Source organism: Periophthalmus magnuspinnatus, chromosome 18 (assembly GCF_009829125.3).
Source record: "Periophthalmus magnuspinnatus isolate fPerMag1 chromosome 18, fPerMag1.2.pri, whole genome shotgun sequence".
Taxonomy (NCBI): Eukaryota; Metazoa; Chordata; class Actinopteri; order Gobiiformes; family Gobiidae; genus Periophthalmus; species Periophthalmus magnuspinnatus.
In genome coordinates this window covers 19,454,298-19,475,433 of record NC_047143.1, presented here as the reverse complement: position 1 = coordinate 19,475,433, position 21,136 = coordinate 19,454,298, and the positions used below count along the sequence as shown (strand labels likewise).

Sequence of the window (21,136 nt, the reverse complement as noted above, 5' to 3'; positions counted from 1 at the left end):
ATGCCGGCTCCCTCCAAACCATGGGAATTCCAAATTTCAGACAACTCTTCTTGCCTTTAGTCCACTGACGCAGATACTCGGTGCATGACTTGCATGCCATGTGTGGTGCCCAAGCTTCATCTTGGTCACCAAGTTTAATACCAAAATAAGCATGGTAAGCACGCTTTATGAAACTTGTGACTTGATTCCTGTTAGGAACATTGGTGTATTCACCGCAGATGTAGCACAATATGTCAGGCTTATTTTTGCAAGATCTTCTAGTCGAAGCCATTTCATTCACTTGTAATATAAAAAAACAATTAGTCATAAGTTGGCACATGCAAAATCTTCAGAATTTGTTTATAGCGAGAAATATAACAGAAGTTTGCATCATATGACGTGAAAATACTCATACATGTAAACAAAATCGTCCAAAAACAAATATGTAGCTTAGTTCAGAACGTTGACCTGATTGACCATCAAAATGATCTTAGATCAGCTAAAAAATCTTAGACAATAAATTTAGTGTTGACCAGTGTTATACTAAATGACAATAACTCAAACTTCCTCTACAGGTTCACCTTTGACAAACATGTTTGAAATAATTCATTATTAGTTATTTCAAATATGACCCAGGAGCCAATCTCACTGATAAAACCTGTGTCTCTTGTACCTGTCTCATGCCTTTGTAGAGGTTTGAGTGCTTCCCCGTCCTGTACCTGGGGGGAACATACACCTGAACACAACACAAGTCATCTGAGCTAGCAAACCACCGCGGCTAGGCTATGAGGGATGCTAGCTAAAGAGAAATCTACAAAGACGTTTATGCTAGTGAGTACCAGTTAGATTGCTGGTTAAGGGATCTACTCAATTAGAAATAAATTATGTAAACTTACATCATCAAAACTCCAACGAACTCGCTAAGAAAATCAAACAAATGATACCCAATTAAACCCAATTTAAATTAACAATATTTTTTCCATCTTACTTTAGTGAAAGGCAATTACAATACAAATATAAGTATGAATTGTATAATCCATAACTGGTTTAAGACAGGGCTATGATAATTCCTAAACCTGGACTTCCTGAATAGGGTAAAGCAAGAAAATTTAAAGATACACTGTGTAATTTCCTTGGTGACTGGCTTATCTCTATCAATTAAACTATCTAACATTCACTTCAATACAGATGTTTTTATTGCTTAGAAATCACTTGAAAACATGCACTGTTATTGACCACTGTTATTGACCTGTAACTTTCACTGGTGGTGTCACATGTGTGTCTCCAACGTTATATATACAAATCTAATATATCATACTGTGGAACATTTCAAGCAAAGCAAAACAAATCTCTATTGAGACAAGCAAGAGATGGAACTGATCCCACCACAAAAGTTACACAGTGCAACTTTAAACACTTTTTAAATCAAAGGTTCTTGGAAGGCCATTTTAAAACTGATTCGTCAGTAGTAGTTTTCAGGGCACTTGCAGCCTACTTCTAAAAGATAATACCATAGCCCTCACATTATTAAAATAAATATTATATTGTGAAATTCAGATATTGTCACGTTCAAAATATTTTTTTTAAAGTTCGTTAAAGCCCCAATATATAAATGGAAGTTCATAGTTTGTTTTTTTAAACCAAAACAATTGACAAAAATAAAGCTTGTTTCTTTTCATTTTAGTTGTGTTTATTTATTGAACTGGAAAACTGAGCAGGATTGTATTTCCACCAAACTGATTCCTATTTGGCCAGAAGGATGGCATAAAAATATCTAGTCCATGATGTTTTGAGGTATGGTTTTAACTTTCTATTTCTATGAAATCATAAGAGGTGACGTGCCACCTCCAGAAAGTTACATACTGTTCCTTTAATGTAATTTTGAGTTTATGCTTGGTGGTGCTTTCATACAGCTGTGTCTCACCTCTTTCTCTCGGTCTGATTTGGAAAGCCTCATTTGTCGGAGCATCTGAGACCTCTGCTCCATCATCAGAGTACGCTCGTATGTGTACGCGCTGATGTCGCTGTTATGCTGAGGAGGAAACAACAAAAGTAGGTCAGAAAATATCTAATAAAAATATTAGTAATATAAGTACTTAGTATTTAGAAAATAATACAATATATTTAGTGTCTTAAATTTAGTTTCATACCATCTCCACGACCTCCACTTCGGCCTCGATTCGGAGGTGGTACAGAAATGTTGCCAGATCCTTCTTCATTTGGATCGAGTTATCCTCCATTTGAGCCACAGTAAAAATCCTCATGCCACATTTCCGCCACACCTAAAAGATACAGATTCATATCATATACATATATGTATCAAAAAATCAGTTGTCTTGTGTATTGACATATCTACAAGACATAAAAAACATGATATATTGCACTTACGTTGACCATTTTAAAACTGATTCGTCAGTCAGTATTTCTGGAGCAGCACACACAACACATGCAATGTGAGCGGTGTTGTAGCCCGTGACAGCTCGACTTTTACATGAGAGGTGGCCAGGGAGTGTCAAAGTTTTATCAAGGGGGGCCTTCAAACTGAACATCGCTCATCAAACACTGTCATTCATTATCATTCTTTTAAGTCATTTAATCACGGGGAGATTTAGCTGAAAACAGGTGTCATTTCCTGTTTTTTGGTTGGTTTTCAAAGTGAATACTACACATTTGACCTGGGTTGTTTAATATGCTGCTATTTTCCCACTATTATTTGTTTCATTATCAGTGCCCAATATAGGTTTATAATGTAGTTTTATGTTCATGGGATGATCAGCAAATATCTGCTAACACTATGCCTAAATTTATTATGGTGCAATTTAGTTTTAACATCAGGTATAATCCGTTCTGTATGCCCAAAATCTCTATCCATTTTGGATCCTCACCCACACTTTGAGAACCACTGTTTCTAACCAGCTTTCACCTGCACTTGAACTGTTTCAAATAGGAGCCTAGTATGAACATTTTAGTGCTATAATACTAACAATATTATTACATACACAGTATGTAAGAGTCAGTTGCCATTGCACCAATAAACTGCACACAATTTCTACATGCCAAAGAACTGCATTGTGCCAGTTTAATCAGCAGACTGAACACTTATCTCCAGGCTAGGCCTATACCACCAACTCTATAGCCAGTGACCACAATACTGTCTCCGCTTTGATTAAGACTGACCAGCATATGTGTAATGGGACAACAGAAAGAGGCATGACTGGACAGAATAGTTCAACCCTAAACACTGAAATTCAAAACCATTAAAGATCCCAGCTCTAAAATAAAAACATATTAATGGCACAAATGCAAAACCCTGCAAACTATGACATAAGCATCATATAAAGACTCACCGCGTTGTTTACCCTTTCTTGTCGTTACTGTATTATCCATTGATTGTTGTGTTGGTCTCGTGTTATAAAACTATAGAAGTCTTTTTGCTCCTCAATAGACAGTCCAACTTCTTCACTTTGCTCTGATAATCACTGCACGCAATTTACATTTCAAAAGGCGAAAACAAAACTCTCGTCTTCTGCCTTAAGAGTGTTTGATAGCAAAAGTTCAACAAATACCTTTATCAAATGATTTAATGGTTAATGTCTAGTGGGGTGGCACTAGGAGTTGCAAGGGTATTTATAGAGGTGGCACTGGCCACCCCGGCTACCCCTTTGACTCTGCCACTAGTTGTAGCTGCCATTTATCCAGACTTAATATAACATAAAATTATTAAAGTAAGGCTTTAATTATTAAAGTAAGTAAAGCCTAATGTAAGAAAAACACTAGTGACCAGACTCACATCTTTATAAAGTTTTGAAGTATGTATTCTGGATCCCATACAAATACTGTGATATTGTACCTTGTGTTGCCTGAGCAGAAAGGGCAGCAGCATTAGCATCCCTCCATCATGAACTATCCACCACACGTCGATGTATCCCTCAGTGCATGGCTCACTGTTACTAGGGAACAGAGAGATGTTTTTGGGCACAAGCAGAGCCAGGTGAGCTGCTGTGGTCACCCGCACCGTGTCTGCAACAACACAGGGGGCGCTGTTAGGGACATGCAGTTTAGAAAAATTTTGGCATTAAAATGCCCGCTGCAAATGATAAAATCTTGGCAGACTGCAAGCATGAGCTGAAATGCATAGGATTTTTGTGTTAGTTTAGTTAGTTCATATGTCAATTTTCTATCAAATGTGAATCCTCCTAGAGTTGTGTGTGATGGGCACTCTGAACATAATTCATCTTTTAAATATGTAATGCAAATCAATTAGCACATTTTTTTCCAAAATCCTGCAGCCCTACATAAGGCTTTTATCAGTGAATTCCTATTTGTTTCTCTGTTTTTTAATAATCTGTTTTTCTAATACTCACTGATAAAGGTCTTCCATGACTGCGGGTCCTCGCTCTGCCTCCATGCATGAGGCCAGCCCATCACCACAGTGTTAGGCTTCATCCCGCCCAAACCACTGGACTGGATCATGTGACTGATGCCCTCCCTCGGCTTCTGCGCCACAATGCACTGCACAAAGCCCTTTACTCGCTCCTTCTCCATCAGGTGCTTCAGAGTCTGACAACAAGAAAATTCAAATGTTAGGAAATGATTATATGCACTCACAAGATGGTCTTGTGAGTGCAGTTTGGGTTAGATCAGAGATATATTTTATAGTTTTGAGAGCTTTTATAAACGCCATGCTGATTTAGTTGAGACTTTCTAGTAATACTGCCCAAAGAAAACTGATGAGATTCAATATTTGTGAATTACTTTCAAATTCTTTCAAAAGTAAAAAAGTTGGCGTCATTGCTGTCCATCTAAATGGGTATCAATGGCATCAAAACCAAATCATCCCTACCCACCTGTTCTGCTGCCAGGGCCTCTCCGTAGCTCTGCAGAAAGTTCCCAGAGACTACAGTTCCTACAATGGTCAGACCCTTCCCCGCTTTGAGCTGACTCGCAAACGTCAGCAAACGTGGAGACTTCACATGAGCATCTTCATCCAATTTCAACAACACCAGGATCTGAGGCCTGGAGACAAGAGGAATAAGCACATGTCCAAATACTATTTATAAACAATGCTTAAGATAGATTAGAAAAGTTACTTTTGTCTTTTTGTATGATTGAGCTGACAACAGAACCTTTAAAACACTATTATCTCAATATACAAAAGTTTACAAATGGAGATCCAATTTATGTGTTAATGCTTTTAGGAATTTTTGACAAGAAAATTAACTATAACAACTTCATGTGAGTAATGAGCGCAGCTGCACTGACAAAGCACGCAACAGCAGCACATGCAAAAATGTACTGGCCATGACCATAGAGTTGCAGGTGGAAATGCATCTTCTCTGCTTGTAAAGTGTCCACTAGATCAGTGCCCCCCCCCCCCCCCAACCACCGGGCCGGTTCGTTACGCATTTGCTACCGGGCCGCACAAAAACAGTAAATAATTCATCAGCAACCGCATCTTCTCCGATGTAACTTTTGCCCATCCCTCATGACGCGCTAATAAGCTCGTCCATAGATATATAATGAAAATCCTGATAGGAAATCGCCAGAGAAATCCATTTGATGTAGTGGTAAGTATATTATCTGCTCTTGTCCTCTGCGATGACGTATCATGTTTAACACATCGGACACGTCACCCAAAAGTACAGCCACAAGCGAGTGAAAATGAGCCAAAAGAAAAGTCTTTGGAGAGCTTTTTAACAAAGAGGAAAAGGCCAACTGAGGAGCCAGAAGAGGAGACTACAACCTCCAAGAAAAAGAAAGGTAATTTTAACAGACAATACTAGGAGTCCTACTTAAAATATGGGTTTGTCACTACAGGTGACTCTCACGCGCAGAGTCCACTCTGCGTAATATGCGGGAAAAGCAAATGAGGCAATGAAACCTTCAAAACTGAAACAAGTGCAGGGCTCCCTCTGATGCAGCGGTTTGGTGAGTTGTATTTTTTATCCACCTAACTTATTTTTGCCATATTTATCTGCCACGGTCCGTGGTGCAAAAAAGGTTGGGGACCCCTGCACTAGATGATCCAAAGCAGGCCACACATTGACAACAGTGGGTGCTTGTGTGTCCGCACCATGCATAATTCCACTGTATTCCTTTTACCAACATATTAAGCAGAATAGTGGGGAAGTCCAGTGAAGTACAAAGATCCCCCGTGTACGTGAATAAACTCCTAACTCAATGTACAAAACCTTGCCGGTTGAGAAGCAGCCCAGTGAGTGTCACCGCATCAGTGAGAGCTACAATGGCAAAATATGAAAGTGATAAAAGTTATCCCAGCGTGTCAATCGCTGACTCTCCCACTTTTTCCCCCAACGAACAGTGCACGTAGAAGGCTCTGAGTGTTTAGCTCAGACGAAGGGGCATGAACACTGGTTGGAAGCAGTTGTTTATAGATTGAGAACAATTTTTAATAATTAAAATTAATTAACTAATAAATAAATAACACTGGTCAACACTAAATGTATTGTCTAAGATTTTTTAGCTGATTTAGGATAATTTTGATGTGCTGAATCCAAAAATCACATTGGTTTTGCTCAATCAGGTCAACGTTCTGAACTAAGCTACATATTTGTTTTTGGACGATTTTGTTTACATGTATGAGTATTTTCACGTCATATGATGCAAAATTCTGTTATATTTCTCGCTATAAACAAATTCTGAAGATTTTGCATGTGCCAACTTATGACTAATTGTTTTTTTTTATATTACAAGTGAATGAAATGGCTTCAACAAGAAGATCTTGCAAAAATAAGCCTGACATATTCTGCTACATCTGCGATGAATACACCAATGTTCCTAACAGGAATCAAGTCACAAGTTTCATAAAGCATGCTTACCATGCTTATTTTGGTATTAAACTTGGTGACCAAGATGAAGCTTGGGCACCACACATGGCATGCAAGTCATGCACCGAGTATCTGCGTCAGTGGACTAAAGGCAAGAAGAGTTGTCTGAAGTTTGGAATTCCCATGGTTTGGAGGGAGCCGACATCAATAGTTACTTCTGGGCTATTGATGTGACTGGGATCAACAGAAAGAACCGAAGCAGCCTCAAGTATCCTGACCGTGAATCAGCACATCGTCCTGTAGCTCACTGTGATGAAATTCCAGTACCTGTCTTTGTAGAAGTTCCTGACATCAGTGACAAAGATTCCTCCAGTGTGGTTTTAATGGTGATGCTCCACATCCTTTTTCCCAAAAGGAGCTAAATGTTCACGTTTCCTGAGAATCTGGGATCACTGAGTGATGAGCAGGTGGAGAGATTCCATCAAGACATAAAAAGAGATGGAGACCAGGTATCAGGGACGCTGGGATGCAGTGATGATGGCTGATTACTGTTGGACTCTGAAGAGAGACATCCATGCTACTGAGCATTCAAGGGGTTCATAGAAACAGAAGTTCATGTCCTGAATTTTGCACAATGATAACGTAACGTTCCAATTTACATGTACTTACCTTTATCAATTAACATAACGTAACATTTAATTAATACATTCTGTTAGAAAACAATTTTTTATCTCCTAAAACATTTTTTGGATGAGAAATATTAAAGAAAATCAACTGATAATGTTACAAAATTGTAATCAATTTAGTCAGAAGATCGGATTTTTCAAAATCAAATTAGCATAAAAACCTGACCTGACTGAGAAAAATGGATATCACTTTTGGATTCAGCGGTGCAAAATGGTCCTAATTCAGTTGAAAAAACACAGACAACTTTCAAAAATGTATTTTTTGTAACCCAGTGTAATGAAATGATTTATTAAATAATCAATAACTTTAGTTTAGTGCGAAACATGTCTGTTCCACATTCAGTGCAGTTCATTTAGACCAAGACGTGAATCAATTGAGCACCGTCTGCTCAGAATGGTAAGATAGGACCCATAGCCTTTCAGGTTAAGTTTATCCCTGGGTTTCAGAATGATGAATAATTAGGATCTTTTCCATAGCTACTAACAGTTTACAATATAATGTTAGAACGTTTGCATGGGAAAACGTCTTTAAAATGTCACATATAACACAAAGTTGAAACACATGAATACACTAACTTAATGCATTTTACCTCCAGTTTTTTGTGTGCGGTGGTCCCTCTTCCAGCCTCAAGAGGGCGTAGCGAGCCGCACTCAGGGACAAGCCTCTGATGCCGTCTCCCCACTCCTTCTCTGCTCTGAAACACAAACAAATACATTGATAGCTTGTAGCCAAGTTAGTTATCATCATTTTAAACCAATCAAGTCATGCACCAAATCAAGTGGGTAGGTTTAATGAATACAAACAATATTTGTTACCTTCAGAAACAGCTTCTCAAGTGTTTAATTAGTTAATTGTTTAATGATTATTAATGCAGAAATTCCATGTCTTTAATGCCATAAATTGACAAGACAAGGAAAACAAAGACCTTTATGTCTTTGTTATGTAAAAGCAATTTGTTTGTTACAATTCCATTAGATCACAAAGTGATGTATGAAAACGTAATAAGGTGCTTTATCATATTCACATATTTGTCAAGCTAATTTGCAAAAGAAAATAAACAAACTGTTTTCAATCATATTTTGTGCATTTTAGATGTATGAAAGGGGGTGTGAGGACTTCCCCCCAAATAATCTTGAAAAGAACAATCAGCGTTTGAAGAAAAATATGCAAATCTGAAACCTATATACGGAAACACGAGCATGTTCACTATCTAAGATATTAATATGACTATAATCCGTTTTCTCTTTCTAACAAAGTAATAACACATCAGTACACATACGTAGCCCACTTGTAAACTCACCCATGATACTCAATGTACTTGTAGATCATGCCGGCAATCACCATGGCGACGATGGCATAATACCAGGAAGAGATAAACATGAGCGCAAGGCAAATCGTCATCCCCAAAAATGACAGAGCCCTAAAGAAATACATAGAAAACATCAGGGAAAAACACTGGTTGGGCAGAAGAAGGGTGTTTAGCAAAGAAGGGCAAAAGCTGTCAATCATTGGTGTGTGGTCAGGGCCAGTGCTTGTCCAATAAAGTCTGAAATCATTGCATGTCAAAAGTATAAATAGTTACAAATTACACACATGGACAAAATTGCTGGTACCCTTCGGTTATTGAAAGAAAAACTCACAATGGTCACAGAAATAATTAGAATCTGATAAAAGTAATAATAAATTAAAATTATATTAAATTTAACCAATGAAATCTTTTCAACCATGCATCAACGAAATTACTTATTAAAAAATAAACACATGAAACAGGCCTGGACAAAAATGATGGTACCCCTAGAAAAGACTGAAAATAATGTGACCAATATTATTCAGAAATTTAAGATCCCTGGGACTGTAGCCACCCTCCCTGGACGAGCTGCAGGAGGAAAATTGATGACAAATCAAAGAGATGGATAATACAAATGGTAACAAAAGAGCTCAGAAAAAAATAAATTAAAAGTGATCTTCAAGCTCAAGAAACAGTGTCAGATTGCACCATCCGTTGTTGTTTGAGCCAAAGTGGACTTAATGGGAGATGACCAAGGAGGACACCATTGTTGAAAACAAATCATAAAAAAGCCAGATTGAAATTTCCCAAACTACATGTTTACAAGCCTCAAAGTTTCTGAGAATGTCCTATGGACAGATGAGACAAAATTGAACTTTTTGTCAAGGCACATCAGTTCTATGTTCACAGATGGAAAAATGAAGCATATCAAGAAAAGAACTGTGAAACATGGAGGAGGCTCCGTTATGTTCTGCTTTGCTGCATCTGGCACAGGGTGTCTTGAATCTGTGAAGGTACAATAAAATCTCAAGACTATCAAAGGGATTCTAGAGAGAAATGTGCTGGCCAGTGTCAGAAAGCTTGGTCTCAGTTGCAGGTCATGGGTCTTGCAACAGGACAATGACCCAAAACACACAGCTAAAAACACCCAAGAATGGCTAAGAGGAAACACTGGACTATTCTAAAGTGGCCTTCTATGAGCCCTGACCTAAATCCTATTGAGCATCTTTGGAAGGAGCTGAAACATGCCGTTTGGAAAAGGCACCCTTCAAACCTGAGACAACTGGAGCAGTTTGCTCATGAGGAGTGGACCAAAATACCTGACGAGAGGTGCAGAAGTCTCATTGACAGTTACAGGAATCATTTGATTGCAGTGGTTGCCTCAAAAGGTTGTGCAACAAAATATTAAGTTGATTTTTGTCCAGGCCTGTTTCATGAGTTTATTTTTTTGAATAATTCTGTTGAAGCATGGTTGAAAAGCAATGTCTGATTTTCACTGGTTAAATTTCATAGAATTTTTATTTATTACTACTTTTGTCAGATTCAAGTTATTTATGTGACCACTGTTAGTTTTTCTTTCATTAACCGACAGGTACCAACAATTTTGTCTACGTGTGTGTATATACAAATCATCCCATTTTCCCTTCACTTCTGCCTTTCTAAAGCATGGTTGAAGTCATGGTGTCCTTTAGTACACCCTACAGGCCACTGAGCAGACTGCATCAAGCGTGGTTCCGAACGTCTTATTAATTTGTGCCGTTGTTCTGTGCTACGGGACCATGCCATGCCACACTCTCGACATGTGATTTTACAACCGGAGAGGCCAACCAGTTGTTTTAGAGGCTTGCGCATGCGTACTGAGAAGAACGGCAGGCTCAAATAGCGCATAAATCCAATGATAAACCCATTTAGGAATCGGACATCTGAGGAGATTTCTAGTAAGTGTGCATGTGCAGCAGGAGACAACAACAGGAAGTTATTTAATCAAACTGTGAACTAGTTTCATGGCTAGTTTGTGCGAAATGGAGGAGCCGGACAGAGCAGTGGAGACAGGGGTTAGGGCAGATAAAAGCCTGTCTGGTCTGTGACCTATGTGTTTATGAGCATTAAAGGAATAACACTGTTGGAATGTGGCTGTTCTGGACCTACGCCGCTTCAGAGAAATACAGGACGTTTCTTCAGGAAAGACGTGACTTTGATTTGCATCTGTGAGAGGTGAGTGTGAGCACACTGTTCTAATGAAGGGCTGTGTTTAAGGTAACGTCGGTGACACATGAGGTTGTATTATAAGCGCACCTGTCTGACCAGTGCACATGTCTGATCAGTGCACTGTTGCTGTTAGCATCTCATGAATGTACATTTTGTGTGGTAAGTTCATCTGTAGAGCTGTCATATATCACTCATATGGTTTCTAGATGCATAATATTTATTTAAATAATAATAATACACTTTCTACCTCTAAGTATTTTCTTTTATTTTTAAGCATATCTTTTTTAAATTTGTGCATGCCCTTATTTGTATTTGTATTTATTCAGTGTGTTTTTATGTTGCACTTTATCACCGCAGTATGTTCCTAGTCTGTGAACTGTGTTCACAGACGACGGCAATAAAAGTCTTCTGATTCCGATAATAAATACATAGATAACCATAGCACTGAAGGCTCAGCTGCATAAGTAAGGTGAAGGAGTAGGACAAATTTGTGAGGAAACAAATAGCCTACTGACTAGCTCTGTTTGTAAAAGGTACCAAATACAGTCCGATATATACAAATATTAGTAAACTGCGTAGGTTTAGGCTTCTGTAATTTGACTCCACAATAGCTTACTATATATGCATTTAATGTCTTAGAACAAATAAACATACTTATTTGCAATGTAGGTTGTATAAAAAAATAAGTTTTTAAATAGTTATCAACTAAATATTGATGTCCACCCCAGGTCTACTTACCAACCCATAAATGTCACCACAGGTTACTGGTGTCATTCAAACATCAAAATAGCATTGTTTTAAATGGGTGAGTTTGTGCAGTAAGATACCAGTGGTAGTAGGAGAATCGCGGTCTCCAGTTTGGTGTCCGGAGCAGAGTTTGAAGAGCACAGGCCAAGTTCACAAACAGATAACACATCAGGAAAAACCTACAAAGACACAAATACAGGTAAGCCCAACCACTCAATGTAGAAGACATTATAAAAAGTAGGGCTGTACAAAATATCACCAAATTATTGATATTGTACTATCAGTTTACACTGTAATCAATATCACGAGAGAGTAAATATATCACAACACAGAGTTACCCTCTGAAAATTAATTACTTTTTTCCCATATATACATTTTTTAAAAAATCTTAATTTAGTCATATTTTAGTCCTGGATTAGTCAGTGTTAAGTTTTAAATTTCATTGGTTACACTAGTTTTAATTTATTGGTTTATTTTATAGGGATAGTACAATTAAACATTGACACTAAATAGGTAACTGATGTTAGGCTATTTGGCAGCTCCCATCCCTGGTTATGCTTTTAAAAAGGCATTAGCAAAAAGGAAAACAGTTTGTGATTAATTGCATGCTTGAATTGCGATTATTTGCATGTTGCACACAGAAGTGAAAAAACAAAAATCATTTTTGAGTTACTGAGATAAAACACATCAACGTGCCCAGCCCTAAAAAATGTACATTCATAAGTTTAATTTTAGAAAGCTAAACTATATAAGGATAAGTATGAATTTACATGGTGAGGATGGGGGCGACCAAATCCAGAGATGCGATGAGGATCCCCAGTTCAGCGATGAGAGCGGTGAGTAACAGGGCCCAGGTGGGCTCCCCATTGGCTTTCCCATGACCAAAAACCTGCACCAGAATAAGAAGGCAAACTAATACGGCAAACCGCTAATTAAAATACAATAAATTACATTTTCAATGAACTGAGGTATGCGGTACTCAGTTACATTTACTCTAGTAACTTTTTAATGAAGTCATACTTGTCTGAGTAGTTTTCAGACTCCATACTCTTACTGCTTGAGTAATATATTGTACATTGTAACAATACTCAATACTTGAGTAAAAGTTACTAAAAGTCAATAAGCATCAAAAGCTTTATGTTGACAATATTAAGCAATTTGAACATTTGTATTTCTTGCACCTCCTCCTATGATTCAGATTTTTTTTTAATATCAAGTACTTAGTAGTTAGTAAGTGATTTTCTGTATATTATTTAAGACCTGGTCTCTGAAAGTTGTGAAAAGCGCTTATAAACTCATCCCATTGAATAATTAGGATGGTAGGAATGCATTAGGAAAGTTTAGACAGCTGTCTAAAGTTATTCCTCAATAAACTGTTTAAAATGAACTACTTTTTCATCTTTTTAAGACTGTAAAAATCAGTCAAAAAAAAAGTCTTCAAATTTAAAGTATATTGGAGTGTTAGCTAAAGGAGAGCATCCATTTTGTCCTGACCCTGAGGAACGGGATTATGTTGTCTTTGGCGATGGCCTGGAGCAGTCGAGGTGCTCCGGTCAGAGACTGGAGTCCGGCGCCACACGTCGAGAAGAAAGAGCCAATCACAATCACCCACGGAGTCGGCCATGCCAGGGTCCCAACCACCAGGTTCCCCCGCACCGAGTCACCAAACCTGCAGGGCACATGAGGAAGAGGGGGACGGTCAATTTAAACACTCTTGAATATTAATATTATTATCATTATTATTGTTATTATTATTATTGTACTAATAATAATGATAATGATAATGACAACAACAATAATAATAATAATAATATTATATTACTACATCATCATACAGCTATCACCACAGTGAACATAATGGACATAATATATAAGGCATATTTGCAAAATAATTATCTGAATAATGACTAGCAAATAAGTTTAGCAGTTCAATATGGATGAAAAAACTTGAATGTTGTAAACAATCTTGATTTTTCAATTTAATGTTGTGTCATTAAAAATAGTAAAAAAGCTTTTTTTTTTACTGACTTGTCCCTGAGGACCACTCCATCGATGCAGGCGCCAAACAGCACCACACTGCTCAGGTCTGAACACTGCATTCAGGAAAGACTCAGTTAACATTCAGTCACATTAAAACACATTTGAATGGACTGCACCTGAACACATCACCATACCATCAAATTCTTATGAATTATACAAAACCAAGTCTATTTTTAGTATCCTATTAAATGTGAATTCAACCGCACCATAGGAGTGTTTTGGTATAGTGCATGCAAGTTATATAGGTGGCGGGCAAGGGACCTGCTACAGATGCCTGACGGTGCCATGTTCATTGGTTCAAACAATTATATGAAAAACTGAACCATTTGGCCATAATGAGCATTATCACGTTTGAAGGAAAAAGGGTGAAGCTTGCAAGTCAGAGAACACATCCCATCTATGAAATACAGAGGCGGCAGTGTTATGTTGTGGGGTTGTTTTGCTGCAAGAGGGACTGTGCACTTCACAAAATAGATGGCATTATGAGGAAAGAATATTAAGTGAAATTTGATGTTTCAAAACATCAGCAGGAAGTTAAAGCTTGGGTGTAAATGGGTCTTCCAAATGGAGAATAACCCTAAAGAAAATGGCCAAACTGTTTACAAAGTGGTTTAGGATAACAAAGTCAAAAGCCCTGATCTCAATCCTTTTGAAAATGTATGGGCAGACCTGAAAAGGCATGTGTAAGCAAGGCAGCCTACAAACTTGGCTCAGTTACACCAGTTCTGTCAGAAGGAATGGGCCAAAATTCCTGCTAACTATTGTGAAAGGTTTTTGGAAGGATGTATGAATGTAAACTTCTGACTTTAGAAATTAATGAAAAATTGTCTCTAAAAATTCTAAAAAATATTTCCCTCATTATTCTGGCATTTGGCAAATAGAAATAAATTTGTCAGACAGTGAGAAAAAAGCTTATGTGTCTTTTTGTATGGTGAATGTAAAACTTTCAATGGTACATGGCTTCTTGGGCAATAAAGGTGCACTATGCTACTTCTCTAGTGGGAATGTTCCACAGTAAGGTATTAAACTCATTGAGCTTACTTTTATTTAATTTATAGCTAAAATAGTTTGACAAACACATTCTACATTCCACATTCTATGAGGTTGTTATCTGTCATCTCTTCACAAATCTACAGATCAGATGTAACTTGGTCTCGCTGTAACTTGGCCTCCATGGAGAAATGCAAGTCTAATGCCATAGTGTGGAACCTTCCATCCAACGTAGTAACATCTCTATGGTAGAGCCTCCACCAGAACTGTGGATTTTTAAGCAATGATTACCCATGGCCAAGTATTGCGATTAAACTTGCACAGTGCACATTTGCATAGTTTATTGCAGTTTGTGTTTACATTGTGTTGAAGTGGTGTAGTTTATATTGTAGTTTGTGTTTAGACTGTCTTTGCACTTGTGTAGTTTGCATTGCAGTTTGTGTTTACACTGTGTTCTAGTTTAGACTGCTTTGTAGTTATGTAGTTTATATTGTGGTATATGTTTAGATTGTGCAGTAGTTTAGATTATAGTTTCTGCTTAGTGGTGCAGTCTATATTGAAGGATACAGACAAAGGACGTGGTGAGGATGGCCAGGATGGTTCCGATGGGGATGGACTTTTGAGCATCTTTCAGATCTCCAGAACGATTTGAGCCAGCCATAATGCCTGAGAACGCAAGACAAAATGTATCAGTAATAAATAAATATATGCTAATCAGTTCATGTACTGTGTTTATAGGTTTTTAATGATTAACTTTAGTCTGAAACATGGTGATATGGCTGTATAAATTAATTTGTGAGTCAATACATTTCTTCTTCACTACTAATAATATTTCTGTAAAAACACAATCAGAACACAAACTACATTCTCCGAAGAGGCAGAAAGCTTTATCTACCCATTTAAAGTTTAATACAGCTATTAAAAGGTGCTCTATGTAACTTTTGTTTTAACTATGATGACAATTTTCATACCAGACTGTGGAACTCTCCAAACAAAGCAATAGCATCTCCATGGAGACAAGTAGGTGGTGAAGCCCCCACGAGAAAACTTACATAGAGCACCTTTAATACCTGTATTAAAATTGTGAATAATCTTGATATATTTTGCCATTGTTTTGATTTGTTTAAAACATATATAGACAAAAAAAAAGACAATTTAAAATTTGTTAAATACAAGATGGCACCCTCACCTGTGACGGACGGGAAGAAGATGCCGACAAGCAGCGTGAAGGAAGTGGTAATGTCAACGAAGACATATGGTTGGGCAATCGAGGGCGCTGGGGAGAAAGAGGAGGGGAGGTGGGGCTTCTCAACCACGTCACCTTTACTCAAGTATGAGCTCCACAGATTCTCTGAGGAAATAATTATAATAGAATGTTTAAAATATTTGTCACTAGAAGACACAAGGTTATAAGGACAAATTTACAAAGTAAATATGGTCAAATAAAAGGTTGATTTTACTGATAAAAAGCTATCCTGTCATGTGAAAGCTCAGAACCTTCACTCAGCTGCAAAGGCTGCACTAGCACTGATCAATGATTGGCTGCAGGTGCTGGGGTTTAGGCAGCGAGGACTCTGACCAGAGAGAGTCCCCTAAATCAACTGGATTTCAGCATTGAAATTAGCATCTCAAATGAGAGACTCGTGTGAGGCTCATTAGATAATCATCTTGAGAATCAAAATACCATAAACATATCCACCTAGTCATCATCATTTTTGTTATCAAGAATAAATCAACATTACAATTACAAGGACACAGATTGGTCATGTTTATGAAATTTAAAATCAATATCTTCTATAGCGTCCCTTTAAAATGTATTCAAGATAGAGGTAAGATCTTAAGCCCAAGCCCGAGTCCGAGCCCGACCCGACCCGAATTTCGGGCCGGGTCGGGTCTAAAATGTCAATCATTACGTTCGGGTCGGGTCGGGCCGGGCTTCTCTCTAGCTGACTTTTAAAAATAAAAATATGTTTATAAAAATGTATACTAAAACGATGTGTGGATACTAAACTTAGGAATACTTGTTATAAAAAAAATAATTTGGATAAAACAGAGAAGGCGCTGTAAGGTAATTGCTATTTAACTACTAAACAGGAGCCGCAGAGCCAGAGCATATTCTGCGCACGTGAACCCCGCCCTCTTAATAATCTTCCCCTCCGCAAGTCCGCATCTATTTTGACCTGGTATCCCTGATATGGAGCAGCAAGAAGTAAAGGATAAACTAAAGACAGGGGAACTGAAAAGGCAAACACGCACCGGCAAGAGTGAGGTGTGGAAATGCTTCAAATTGATTGTTGAAAATGCTACAGAAACTTGCGTTGGCTTCGCTGAATGTAGTCAATGTGGCGCTTTGCTTTCATACGAGAGCAAAAAGACTGGCACCTCGACGCTGAGCAGGCATTTAAACAGCTGTACTGGCAAAAGTGATGATCGTCAAACATCTATATTATCATTTGTCCCAAAGACCGCACCTCTTCGCGCTAAGCAGGCCATCACAGACAAGTGCGTGGACTTTTGCTGTCAGGACCTTAGACCATTTTCAGTAGTTAGTGGCGAAGGTTTTTTATTAGTAGGCTTATTTTTACGCATGTTTAACTTTGTTTGGTTCTTTATTTTTTTTAATTTATCCTCACAAATAAAATATGAAATTTCGGGTTTGCTTCGGGCTCGGGCCTGCAAATCAAGTTAATTGGTCGGGCTCGGGCTGGGTCGGGCTTTAATACCCGCGGGCCTGGGTCGGGTCGGGCTGGATTTTTTAGGCCCGATCTTACCTCTAATTCAAGATAAGTCTACTAACTACAGAGCACATGCTACCTGAGATGACTCCAGAGGCAAGTCCAGGGATGCCGTCAATCTCAGTGAAGTTGTTGTTGTTGAAATATTCGTCACACGAATCGTTCAGTTCTGAATGACAGAAGTGTCTCCATAAGTCTGTTGTCATCACAGTCACCTGGGGGCTGAGTGTGGGGGCGAAAGTGGCATTTTCTGTAAAATGTATTAAGCAAAGTTAGTGCATAAAATATTTTCTATCACAACATTTTTACAAAGTTGGATAGAATACTATTAGGATCACTGTCAATGAACTATAAATGTATTTAGTTAACAGGTACAGATGCACTATGTAACTTGTCTAGACACCTGCTTGTTTCCATGGAGAGGTTATTGCTTTGCCTGAACTGTTCCACAATATGACAGTAAGCTTACCTCTCCTGTATTTATTAAATTATTTTGTTATTGTATCTTAACCTGGTGGGGTCACCTAAATGTACTGTATCGATAGAGATAGATAAGTTTAATGCCATAGTGTGGAGCAATCAACCAGAAAAGTTCTGTTACTGATTCACCTGAAAGGAAAGTTAAGTTGGACTCTTCTCTCTCTGGTGTTTGTTGATGTTCAAGTAAGATTGTTTTCATGCAGTTTCGATCTGCAAAGTCATGGGCGTTGATGGTTCTATTCCCCAACATGCAAACCCTAAAAGGAGATATTTATAAAACCAAAAAACAAGATTTAAAAAAACAAACAACATGCTGAAGAGCCTATTGTTAGAAATTGCGATAGAGTTGTATAATAGACTTAGTACATTTTTTTACATAGTTTATGACTAGTCCCTTATTAGTTTTGTCTTTATTTGACGGGAAAATGTACAGAGATATTAAGCTTATAAACAACAAGGATGTTCCGACCAGATTAGAGCTAAATAACAAGTTTCCATTTGCAGTCACTGAATGACCTAAATTCTACATTCCAATACACTCAATCAACAATAAGAACAATTCACACTGCCCACGCTCTGACCCATACACACTCACACAATATCACACATGTACACATATACAACCACTAGGGATGGGACAAGATCTTGTGCCAAAAGATCTTACAAGACAAAATTGCCATGAGACTGTGCACACTGCACACATGGAAAAATGGTCTTAGATTTTGCACGGGCATGAAAGACTTATGCCTCGCTCGAGCTCTAGAAAGTTGCGTATCTTTGAGCAGCTGTAGGTAAAAGACTTTTAGCTCACATATTCTTACACTTTCAAGTCTTCCCTTTTATTTCGTAGTGGTAGGACCAATAGTGATGCAAATAATCTGTGCTAAAGTTGGTAAAAAAAAAAAGAATAAAAAATAATATAATCAAATATATGCACATCTAATTCACCCGATGACAGCCATGTTGTCCACACTTAATAATCTGCAGGAGTGGGGGAGAGGGGGGAGGGGCTGAAGCGACAGAACAGAGGAACAGATCCGGTTTTAATATAATCATTTGAATAATAAAAATTAAGTATAATACATATTGAATGTTGACAATGTGCATGTGGGGATTTACACTGCAGAACTGATCTCAATAATAATCAAATTTCTCTGGCTAATATAATAATATATATATGAAAATCCCTAAAATTATTGTTCATCTATACAAGTCCACATAGCAATTATCATGACAGGCCAAGTCACATGGATGAGATCACAACTAGATTTTTATCACCATATCACCCAAGGATGGGACAAGTTCTTGTGCCACAAGATCTCACAAGAGATTTTTTATGTATTTACAGCTGGATTGGAAAAAAAGGGGTTAAGGTCTGGTGAGAAAAGCCCATCACACACTGCAGGATTTTTGAATCTTAAACATGAGACGAAAAGTGCAGACTACAGACATGAGAATCAGATGAGATTTTAATTCTTACAATCCTCTGAGCGCAAAGACTGCACAGAAGAGACCGCCCACACTACAAGCTAAAATTTGTGAAAGCTAGAAACTCGCGTCAGCCTTTTCCTGTCTAAAGTGAAGCGACTTGCTTTCAGCCTCTCATCTGTTCAAAAGAATCAAAGTATACCACTTATAGATTATATGCAAGTCAAAAGTGTGCATTATTTCTTAAAACGTAGCTCAGAAAATATTTTTGCACAGACAGAAAGCTGACAACACAGGAAGCATCTTTTGTTTATCACTATAAGCATTTTTTTAAACAACAAAGTGGATTATTAGTGATGTTTTGTGGACTGTGTGTTATGAATTTGTGGAGAAAATACTAGGCTTTTGGATATAAGGACATGGATTGAGGCTACAGTTTAACTTCATAATTTTATGGTGAGTAATAAAATAGTAATCAGTGTCTTTTTAGCATTTCTCACAGTTGTATCATGTGCCTCTGTGTTCATTACTCCGTCTGCCAGTGTTGGTGATGTTTTATGGTTATATGATATGATAAAGCAGCGCTTGGACACTACACACAAGGACTGCAGCTTAAAAATTGCATATGAAAATCCAAAGTCAGGTCATGCCTCCTCGAAGTCGGGGAGAAGCAAATTGGATCCTAAATCGGGCAAATGATCCTATAGCGTGTGGCAGGCTCTAAATTTCTTGAGATGCTGTAGTTCCAAAAAAACCCAAAAACACATGAAATAGTAATTTACTAATTTAAAGAATTTACTTCTTAACCCTTTAAGGACTGAGCACACTATAGACCAGTATAGCTTGCCTAGACTTTTATAAAATTTTTTTGCCATAAAAATCATCTTACAAGGAAGTATCAGAATGCCTACTACATCTATTTTATTTCGAGGGACAACGGCCCCTAAATAGCCCCATGCCTCTGCTTTGAGACGCCGTTTGAATTTACGTTATAGTACAATTGGTTGCGGAGTTACGGTAATGGAAAGTCCGTAACCGCGCTCTATCGGTGACGATAGCATCCGCCACTATAGTATATCAAAAATGGTGAGGTCAACATTGTGAACTGAACTGCACAAGTTATCTATTACATTGTGTCAAAATCTCATCTTGCCTTGTGTACTATCTCCTCTTGGTGAAATTGTGTCTCGTCCCATACCTAATATCGCTCAGCCCAATCAAGTGTCACATTCTACATTCTAAAAATGACAAAAACAAAATGGCTCCTTACTTAAACTGCGGCGGGTGGAAGGCAGACACCAGGGCCCCAATGTAGATGGACAGGATGGAGATGATGACGCAGGCAAGAAAGATGGAGGCCAGTTTGTTCACATATTTGACTCCAACGAAGACGAGCAGCGACATGAGGATCAAACAGACAGAGCCGTAAACCCGCATATTATTCAACATGGCCAACCCTTCACCATCAGGGCCTTTGGCTGAAAAGATGGCCGCCTCCGGAGCTATGTACATCTGGGAGAAACAAAGGAAATGGGTGTTTTTCAGATTCTAGAATGTGATGATGTCATACTCACAGATGGGGGCAAGAACCAATGTGTCGTATTGATACTTTACAGCTGATGTCATGAAGCTACAGCGAGGCACTGCTCTGTCTAAAGCTCTGTTAACCAAGTTAGACATTACAATGGACCTTTTTAAGTCAACTGCTTAGAGCTTTTCGTTTATCCTCTCGAAGTTGTATTTAGCATGATTTATGCATTGTTGAG

At 38.1% G+C, this 21,136-nt stretch overlaps 1 protein-coding gene across 1 annotated transcript in view; it reads right to left on the bottom strand.

Moving 5' to 3' along the window:
* The window catches only part of LOC117386003 (solute carrier family 12 member 6-like), a 60,521-nt gene that overhangs the window by 6,091 nt on the left and 33,294 nt on the right, over positions 1 to 21,136 (bottom strand). The window contains exons 8-23 of the mRNA XM_033983310.2: positions 20,641 to 20,882; positions 18,072 to 18,199; positions 17,542 to 17,712; positions 15,917 to 16,078; positions 15,295 to 15,393; positions 13,726 to 13,783; positions 13,192 to 13,366; positions 12,468 to 12,586; positions 11,778 to 11,876; positions 8,755 to 8,874; positions 8,044 to 8,148; positions 4,827 to 4,995; positions 4,344 to 4,539; positions 3,830 to 3,999; positions 2,130 to 2,261; positions 1,904 to 2,011 (exon numbers count right to left, since the gene is read on the bottom strand). Of these exons, the coding sequence (XP_033839201.1) occupies positions 1,904 to 2,011; positions 2,130 to 2,261; positions 3,830 to 3,999; positions 4,344 to 4,539; positions 4,827 to 4,995; positions 8,044 to 8,148; positions 8,755 to 8,874; positions 11,778 to 11,876; positions 12,468 to 12,586; positions 13,192 to 13,366; positions 13,726 to 13,783; positions 15,295 to 15,393; positions 15,917 to 16,078; positions 17,542 to 17,712; positions 18,072 to 18,199; positions 20,641 to 20,882 (2,253 nt within the window). The remainder of the gene's footprint in view (positions 1 to 1,903; positions 2,012 to 2,129; positions 2,262 to 3,829; positions 4,000 to 4,343; positions 4,540 to 4,826; positions 4,996 to 8,043; positions 8,149 to 8,754; positions 8,875 to 11,777; positions 11,877 to 12,467; positions 12,587 to 13,191; positions 13,367 to 13,725; positions 13,784 to 15,294; positions 15,394 to 15,916; positions 16,079 to 17,541; positions 17,713 to 18,071; positions 18,200 to 20,640; positions 20,883 to 21,136) is intronic.